The 9,934-nt window shown below is 41.4% G+C and overlaps 1 protein-coding gene across 1 annotated transcript; it reads left to right on the top strand.

The window, feature by feature from the left end:
* Window positions 1-12: 12 nt before the first annotated feature.
* Window positions 13-9,934, top strand: LOC146711416 (cytochrome P450 2K1-like). The gene is made up of 9 exons (XM_085454266.1): window positions 13-1,605; window positions 1,762-1,924; window positions 2,742-2,882; window positions 3,006-3,166; window positions 3,538-3,717; window positions 3,821-3,962; window positions 8,732-8,916; window positions 9,019-9,160; window positions 9,252-9,934. The coding sequence occupies exons 1-9, from the start codon at window positions 1,516-1,518 to the stop codon at window positions 9,437-9,439; spliced, it is 1,392 nt and encodes a 463-aa protein (XP_085310392.1). The 5' UTR covers window positions 13-1,515; the 3' UTR covers window positions 9,440-9,934.

Genomic DNA, 9,934 nt, shown 5'->3' on the forward strand with positions numbered 1-9,934 from the left:
TTTCTTTGCAAGCTCCTTTGACTACGATGACCTGGATGACTGAGAACCTTCACAGACATAAGTAAGGTGTCGTGAAGAAATTGTGATCCCATTCTTGGAAGCACAAAGAAGAGGGGGAAGCACCGAATATGGATGATTTTGGAGAAGATTAGTCTTTCCTTCTAAAAGTTGCAGGGGATACATATTCTTTCAGACTTTGTGTCTCGGTATGCCTTAAAATGGGCCCCTTTCTATAAGGCAAGTCTTTTGTTTAGCAAATTCTTAAGAATCCACCAAATAACCCAGGTGATTTTGGAGAGGATAAAAGTTTCCTCAAGTGAAATACTTGATGGCTTGGAACATGAATCTTTGTTCTATTAGGATCTCTTTTTCTTTTTGATAGTTTCCACTGTAGCTTGGGGAAGTCTGCACTAAGTGCGCACATGTTTATTGACATCGATCAGAGTGTCTGATAGTGTTCCTTACAGTGGCTGGGAAGTGCAAATCACAAGTCCGCAACAAATTAACAAGTGGCTCTTGACGGAAAGGGATTGTCTGAAATACTGGAAGGGACTCAACGGTAGGGCTTTGGAGTTGACATAATGCCGCAATGTATTGTGGGAGCGCGGCGCCATATATCTGGGTCACGAATCAAAGCAAACACACTGTGCTGGAAGGACGGTTGCTAGAAACATGCTTAAAAGCAGTTTAAAAGAAAAGGGACGGTACAGAGACAGGTTGCGTCCGGATGCAAAGAGACGGTACTTGCAGAAAATAGCGTACATTGGAAATGTGGAACCGTATGAAATACGGCCGTGGAGTAGAAACCCTGACGACCTACCGCTATTGACGTAGCCTGATATATTTTCGTACCTTGTCTGTGGAGTCAGCGTGTACAAGGTGAACCGGTTTCGCAATTATAAATCTCTGGAGGGACACATTCAAATTAGTGCAGCATAAATTCATTCATGAGGGGGAAATTACAGTGAGAACATGTGGAGGCTGTTAGAGGGATAACATAGTGAGTTCAGTGCATTGATGTGATATTGTCCTGATGGATTTAGTTATTCTTTATGGTTAAAGAAATTGCAATGATTTATTAGTGCAATGATTATTATAAATAATCATAATTATAGATCTTGCTTCCATGTTTGTGTCCTGTGTCACTAAAAGTACATTTTATTGTAGTTTTATACATTGATTAATGACCTGCAAAATCTCCTTATCATATTAAGTGTCCATAACTGTCACTTAAAGTCAAACTTTATGCTTTCTCCATCTTGAAAGTGATTACATCCTTGCATTACATACTTTAGGTTCATTTTCTGCAGGCAGGTTTCTGAAAGAGAACAGGCAGATTTAGAATATAACATGCAGCGTTCTATAGATGGATGCATAAAAAAGAAGAAAAGTTACATGTATGTGCTAACTTTCTAAACACTTTGTTACATTTATGATAAATGGATTAGAAAGTAGATAAAACACATTTATGTCAGCCTTGGCTCATTAAAGTCCTTGTCTTTAAATTAACTTTGTATGTATGAAGCCCCAGGACCGAGACCTCTGCCCCTGCTTGGTAACCTGTTGCAATTAGATCCCAAGAGACCCCACAAAACTCTGTGTGAGGTAAAATAACTCTTCTCAAGATCTGAATCAAAAGAAGCCAGTTTAAACATATTACAATACCTAATGCTATGTTATGGCCCTAGCAGGGTCTCCTGTGAAATGTTAGGGGAACGTAACATGCTATTTAATTATTATTATTTTGAATGATTCTTCCAGCTTTCAAAGGAATATGGCTCTGTATTTACTCTTTACTTTGGAACCAACAAAGTCGTGGTCCTGGCTGGATATGAGACAGTCAGAGAGGCACTGGTCAACTATGCAGAGGAGTTTGGAGAGCGCAACATCTCCCCGATACTTAATGATATAAACCGAGGTCATGGTATGATTCTTTTATATTGTGGTTTATTAAGTTTAATTTCATGTTCATAAATCTGTGTTAGCCCAGGGAAATTGCAGGTTTTGTTATTTGTGATCACTAGAGATATAAGAAAACATGATCGAAACAGGCTACACAATTAACAGCATGTTTCCTCATGTTTTGCAACAGCTGACCAATATCTTGAAGTCCAGGTTTCTTTTCAATCAGAAAAATAATATTTCAAAATAATATTTTAAAGGTTTAGTGGTGCATATTCCTTTGTTCTCGATGTCTGCCATGAGAGTAAGTTCTGCTGTTTGTGACAACATTGTGTTGTACTTTGAGTTCAGTTGATAGTTGGCTTTATAATAACATTTCACCAATGACACAGATGGAAACGTCAGATCAAAAGTGATAAAATGACTCTGAAATAAAAAATTAAAGACCCGTAGAATTACGGTTGAAAACCTTAAAAACATATGATTTTCTTTTTGAAGAAATGCTGATTTTATTTTATTTTTTTGCTCTGATCTTTGCTGTTTTGCTTGGTTAAGATCAGATTGAGCAACAGCCCCCTTCACTCTTACTGACCTGACAGATCGCTCAACAGCAAATCCCTTTATCAATGTTTTACTTTGTGGATTTTACATTTAACACACATTAGCATGTTATATTACCAGCTAAAGTCACTTTCCCTTGCTTATCCAACTCAGAATCAGTGGTTGGTTGAGGTGGTTTGAAGCGTTATATATTTATTTTGTAATTATCTTTTATGTATATTTTACATTGACGACTCAATGTGGCACAACCTCCTGTTGTAAAATTTTATGTCTTGTAGGGATTTTGTTTGCAAATGGAGAATCATGGAAAGAGCTGAGATATTTTGCCCTCACCACCCTCAAAGACTTCGGCAAAAGACTTTCTCATAAAATCTTGGCAGAGTGTAGCTATCTCATTCAAGTGATCGAAGAGCATAAAGGTATGGAGATAGCATGTATACGCAGTGTTAAAACAAAGACCAATTTAATTTTGCTGAGGTTTGTTTTAATGCTATTAGAATTAATTATTAATGTCTTAATCTTGTCCACATGTTGGGTTACAGGAGAACCATTTGATACAGCACTTCCAATAAATTATGCAACAGCCAATATTATCTTTTCCGTTGTGTACGGATGTAGATTTGATTACAATGAACCGATATTCACAAAAATGGTGAAGCGAGCCAATCATGCCACATGTGTCACAGGTTCTGCATCAGTCCAGGTTTGCTTTTTCATCCCCCCCCTTTTTTTTTTACTCTCTTTAAAAAAAAAAAGAATGACATAAAATGTTAACAGTGACTATTGTTACCTGTGTGGCATAAACTGAATGGTAAAAATCTGATTTTATATTGAAGCAGACTCTGTCTGTATATCAGTTTTTTTACTGTTTTACTGTTGTCCATTGAGCCAAACAAAAAATATTCACATTTCATGATGGGAAGGCAAAATCTAAAATAGTGATTGAAAGCATAAAGTGGTCACAAAGATATGGAAAATACCAAATGTATACGTAAAACAATGCATAACGATGGTGCTTCTGTAAAAATGAAAGTATTACTTGAATCTTTACTTTGTTACTGTTTAATTTTACAGCTTCATAACATGTTTCCCCGGCTGTTCAGATGGATTAAAAACCATCAGGTGGTGTTAAAAAATGTTGAGACGACCATCAGAGATGTAAAGTATTTAATTACGTACCTGAAAGAGACACTGGACCCTGACATGTGCCAAGGGTTTGTGGACTGTTTTTTGATTTGGAAGCATAAAGAGGAAGTAAGACGGCATGTTTTGTCTTTTCTAACATTTTAAAAAGTGGCTCAGTGTTCAAAACAGTGTTTTAGTTTTGTTATTATACCTTTTCTTTTTCTTTTTTTAGGAATTTGGTATTGACGACTCTCACTACAGTGAGGAGAACTTGATATTCACAGTGATTGACCTGTTTGTTGCTGGTACTGACACCACAGCAGCCACACTGAGATGGGGTTTGCTGTTAATGGCTAAATATCCACACATACAGGGTAAGGAGGCAGAACTCTCCTCCAGAAATTTTATTTCTGTTTTCATAAAGCCAATCAGCCATTAGAAAACTGAATATTTTCTAAATAGATATCGACAAAGGCAAAAAAATACATTTCATCAAGGTATTTCATGCATGCAGGAGTTTTGGTTTAGCCACAGCTCTTTGTCTTATGGTTTCCATACTACACAGACTTAATGGCAGGATAGTGTTGGTTAAAGTTTAATGTTCAGCTCAGGTAAGTACAACAAGGAACTCAACAACAGGACCAAACACACCACTCAAAAACTATGGATAATTTTCTAGAACTTCATTTCCTTTCCAGTAGGTGGAGGGTTAGGGTTTCCTAGAGCTAAAACTTAAGTTTCCAACAGTGTGAGAGTGGAACAGGCAGGTGTCCTTAAGAATGAGGTTGGTTGCTAGCCTTTTAGCTTACTTACCTGGAAAACCTAAGTGGCCTGAGCACTGAGAAGTCAACAATCTGGCAATGAGAGAAAAAGGAGCTGGGGTTAGCAGTAAGTATCCACTGATTTCCATTCCTCTGGCAGTATTTCAGTTTCTTCAGTCTTTGTTCTATGCATTTACCTTATAGTATAAACTCTTCAGTTAAGAGGTTGTAAAAAGATAATACATTTCTGATATGAAATCTTTTGTTAAACTTTCAGTAAATGTTTATTGGAGCCTGCTTTGACAAACATACAGCTCTTGAGTCTTTTTCAGCCTTTACAGATCCTGATTTCAAATTTAAATTCTTCTTAGTGGGGGGAAAAAAAACACCCGGTTTTTCTATATTGGGACTATCATAATGTGTTGGGCCGCACTCAAACGCAGAACTTGTGCAAGTTAAGTGATTTCATTTACAGTGACGGTGAATTGTGGTATTTACAAAGTGTTTTAGCCATTCACAGTTCAAGAGTCTCTTATTTACAAAGTCCAACAAGGGAGGTGATTCCAAACTTCCAGAGCTGAAACAAATTCCTCCTCTTCAGCCACACAAAACTCTCTCCCGTACACTCCACTGGGACGTCCTTAACAGAGGAAATATGAGTTAGAAATCTTTGTGAAGAGAAAATGAGAGTTTTTTACAGAGACGATGAGGAGATTGCTACTGCGGTTAGACCGCACTCAGGTGAAAATTGAAAGTCAGGTCCCAGCTTGGATAGTTGTCAGCAGATTGCAAAGTGCCTCACAGATGCTTGATTTCTTCAGGAGTGGGTGGAGGTAAAGAAACAGGTAAAGCACATACAGTGGCTTGCAAAAGTTTTCGGACCCCTTGAACTTTCCCACATTTTGTCACATTACAGCCACAAACATGAATCAATTTTAGTGGAATTCCACATGAAAGACCAACACAAAGTGGTGTACACGTGAGAAGTGGAACGAAAATCACACATGTAATCTAATGTCAGTACAAATACAGCTGCTCTGTGACGGCCTCAGAGGTTGTCTAAGAGAATATTGGGAGCAACAACACCATGAAGGGATAAAGTTACTGAGAAATTTAAAGCAGGCTTAGGCTACAAAAAGATTTCCCAAGCCTTGAACATCCCATGGAGCACTGTTCAAGTGATCATTCAGAAATGGAAGGAGTATGGCACAACTGCAAACCTACCAAGACAAGGCTGTCCACCTAAACTCACAAGCCGAACAAGGAGAGCGCTGATCAGAAATGCAGCCAAGAGGCACATGGTGACTCTGGACGAGCTGCAGAGATCTACAGCTCAGATCTCATGTGGGGGACACAGCAAACATGTGGAAGAAGGTGCTCTGGTCAGATGAGACCAAAATGGAACTTTTTGGCCAAAATGCAAAACGCTATGTGTGCCGGAAAACTAACACTGCACATCTCTCTGAACACACCATCCCCACTGTCAAATATGGTGGTGGCAGCATCAGGCTCTGGGGGTGCTTCTCTTCAGCAGGGACAGGGAAGCTGGTCATAGTTGATGGGAAGATGGATGTAGCCAAATACAGGGCAATCTTGGAAGAAAACCTCTTGGAGTCTGCAAAAGACTTGAGACTGGGGCGAAGGTTCACCGTCCAGCAGGACAACGACCCTAAACATAAAGCCAGGGCAACAATGGAATGGTTTAAAACAAAACATATCCATGTGTTAGAATGGCCCAGTCAAAGTCCAGATCTAAATCCAATCGAGAATCTGTGGCAAGATCTGAAAACTGCTGTTCACAAAAGCTGTCCATCTAATCTGACTGAGCTGGAGCTGTTTTGCAAAGAAGAATGGGCAAGGATTTCAGTCTCTAGATGTGCAAAGCTGGTAGAGACATATCCTAAAAGACTGGCAGCTGTAATTGCAGCAAAAGGTGGTTCTACAACGTATTGATTCAGGGAGCTGAATAATTACGCACACCCCACTTTTCAGTTATTTATTTGTAAAAAATGTTTGGAATCATGTATGATTTTTGTTCTACGTCTCACGTGTACACCACTTTGTGTTGGTCTTTCACGTGGAATTCCAATAAAATTGATTCATGTTTGTGGCTGTAATGTGACAAAATGTGGAAAAGTTCAAGGGGGCCAAATACTTTTGCAAGCCACTGTAATAGGGCAGTCTGCTCCTGAACTCTGTTTGTACTCATGATGGAGAATTTGACTGTCCCACTCTGAGCTTGTGTCTCCTAGAGACCTCTTCCTGTTAAAAGGGAGTTCTTTCTCCCCTCTACCACCAATAACTTGTTCATAGTGGATGGTCTGATCTTTGGGTTTTGCTCTGCAATATTGTAAGATAAGATAAGATAAGATAGAACTTTATTAATCCCTCGGGTGGGTTCCTCTGGGAAATTCGACTTCCAAAAAAAGCACAGCAACGACCGAAGTTACAGTTACAGAATTGTTATACACACACACACACACACACACACACACACACACACACACACACACACACACACACACACACACACACACACACACACACACACACACACACACATATATAAATACAGAGACAAATATAAATAAAATATACAAAGGGGATAAATAGAATAAATAGGAATAAAAAATAAAAATACAAGTGAATTGCACATTTCAAGTATTGAGTCTATTGCACTGTTGACTATTTACAAAAAGTATTGCACAAGGTATTGTACAGTGAGGTGAAGAGGCACTACAGCTTAGTTGTTCCCCCCTCCTTTGTCCTCCTGTTTCCCCTCCCTCTCCCCTCCAGAGAGGAGTTAAACAGTCTGATGGCGTGTGGGACAGAGGAGTTTTTCAGTCTGTTAGTTCTTGTCTTGGGGAGAAGCAACCTGTCACTGAACAGACTCTTCTGATTGTTTATGGCCGTGTGCAGAGGATGCCCAGCATTGTTCATAATGTCCAGCAGTTTCTTTAATGTCCTTTTCTCTGCCACTGTCACCAGAGTGTCCAGCTTCATGCCGACCACAGAGCTAGCCCTCCTGATCAGTTTCTCCAGCCTGGATGAGTCCTTCTTTGCTGTGCTGCTCCCCCAGCACACCACAGCATAGAAAAGTACTCCAGCAACCACTGACTGGTAAAACATCCTCAGGAGCTTCCTGCAGATGTTAAAAGACCTCAGCCTCCTGAGGAAGTACAGTCGGCTTTGGGCTTTTTTATACAGGTGCTCTGTGTTGCATGACCAGTCCAGTTTATTGTCCACCCACAGCCCGAGGTACTTGTACTTGTTGACCACCTCCACCTCCTCCCCCTCTATCTGAACCGGCAGTGGACCTTCTCTGGACCTCCCGAAGTCCACAACCAGTTCCTTAGTCTCTGAGGTGTTGAGTTGCAGGTGGTTTGTGTGACTCCATGCGACAAAGTTCCTCACCAGACTTCTGTACTCCTCTTCCTGATCATCCCAGATACACCCCATGATGGCCGTGTCATCTACAAACTTCTGAATGTGGCATAATTCAGAGTTGTAGCAGAAGTCAGAGGTGTACAGGGTGAAGAGAAGAGGGGACAGCACAGTTCCCTGTGGTGCTCCTGTGCTGCTGACCACAGTGTCAGACGTGATGTCCTTCAGCCTGACGTACTGTGGTCTGTCGGTGAGGTAGTCAGAGATCCAAGCCACCAGGCAGGGGTCCACCTCCATCCTGTTCAGTTTTTCCTGAAGCATACAGGGCCGGATGGTATTAAAGGCACTGGAAAAGTCAAGAAACAGGATCCTGACCGTGCCTTTTCCCCCATCCAGGTGTGAGTGGGCTCTGTGTAGGAGGTACAGGATGGCATCCTCCACTCCGACACCCGCCTTGTATGCAAACTGTAGTGGGTCCTGGGCATGTTGTACCTGTGGTCGGAGGAGGTTGAGGAAGAGCCGCTCTAGAGTCTTCATAAGATGTGACGTCAGTGCCACCGGTCGGAAGTCATTCAGCTCATTGGGCCGGTTCCTTTTGGGGACCGGGACGATGCAGGATGTCTTCCATAGGGCGGGCACTCTCCCCAGTCGCAGACTGAGGTTGAAGACTCGTTGTAGCGGCTCCCCAAGTTCAGCAGCACACGCCTTAAGCATCCTAGGACACACCTTGTCTTGGCCTGCTGCCTTTCTGGGGCGAAGCTTCCTCAGTTGCCTCCTGACCTGATCCACTGTGACACTGGGAGGTGTTTGGGAGGAGGGGAGGGGGGGAGATGTCTTGCTGCTGAGAGAGGGATTGGAGGAGGGGGGTGTCATGGTGTCAGGAAGGGGGGGAAGCGAGGGAGGGAGGGAGGGAGGGAGGGAGGGAAGCGAGGTAAAATGTGGTAAAATGTGGTAAAATGAATGCAGACAAAACCTTTCTATTTATTTTGTGTCTACAGAGCAGGTCCATGAGGAGCTGAGACATGTAGTGGGAAGCCGAAAAGTCAGTGCTGATGATAGGAAAAACCTGCCGTACACTGATGCAGTCATTCACGAGATCCAGAGACTGGCTAATATTCTACCTGTATGTCTTCCTCACCAAACTAGCCGAGATGTCACCTTCCAGGGATACTTTATCAAAAAGGTCAACTGCTCATCCACAAAAAATACCCTTTATTTGACATTTTGATTCACCTCTGATAACTTGAATCGCACATCTATGATAAATGTGCTCTTTTGCCTACAGGGAACTATTGTATTTCCCCTTCTTACTTCTGTCCTGTATGATGAGAGTGAATGGGAGAGCCCACACACTTTTAACCCTTCTCATTTCCTGGATAAGGAAGGTAAATTTGTCAGGAGAGATGCCTTCATGCCCTTTTCTGCAGGTATGACAACTTTATCAGGCTTTTGTTAAGAAAATTTGCACTTGCACAGACATGACTTGTTTAAATAAGCGTAAACTCTTTGCATTTGCAGGTTACAGGATGTGTCTTGGAGAAGGTCTGGCTAAGATGGAGCTCTTCCTCTTCTTCACCTCCCTTGTTCAGCACTTTTGCTTCACTCCTACACCTGGAATTACAGAGGATGAACTGGATCTCACACCAGCTGTGGGATTCACCACCCCTCCTTCATCCCATAAGCTGTGTGCTGTCAGTCGCCAGTGAGAGAGGGCTTAAGCAGGGCTTCTCCTAAGACCCAAACTCTTCCATCGCATGCATTTTTAATTTCTCTTTGATATTTGCTCATATTGGAACCCGATGAATGTAAAAACAAAGAATTACCATATATATATTTTTTTTTTACCTAATTTTTGTTTCTAAGAAAAATGAGAGCCACATATGAGGATATTCATTTAAAATTTCGATAGAACAGTAGCAGTATAATGTCCTCGTAAGTGGATATCAGGCGCTTGTAGACCAAAATACTCAATTTTGGTCTAAATAACCCAAAATGTGATGTCCACATATGTGGACGCCAGGTCCTAGGAGGTTAAAGTGGATGCCTGCGGCAAGCAGAAGGATCATTTTTCAGCCACCACTAGCAGATGTCATGATCCTTAACGCCTGGATTGTTGAGCAAAAGCAGATGTTGTGAGATAAAAGGATATGAATGTATTTCAGTCCTTCACATGAAGGCTAATAAAACTGTATTAACAGGAA

Source organism: Copadichromis virginalis, linkage group LG4 (genome assembly GCF_057382275.1).
Source record: "Copadichromis virginalis isolate Kocher_CV1m ecotype Utaka linkage group LG4, C_Virginalis_male_GT1.1, whole genome shotgun sequence".
Classification (NCBI taxonomy): Eukaryota; Metazoa; Chordata; class Actinopteri; order Cichliformes; family Cichlidae; genus Copadichromis; species Copadichromis virginalis.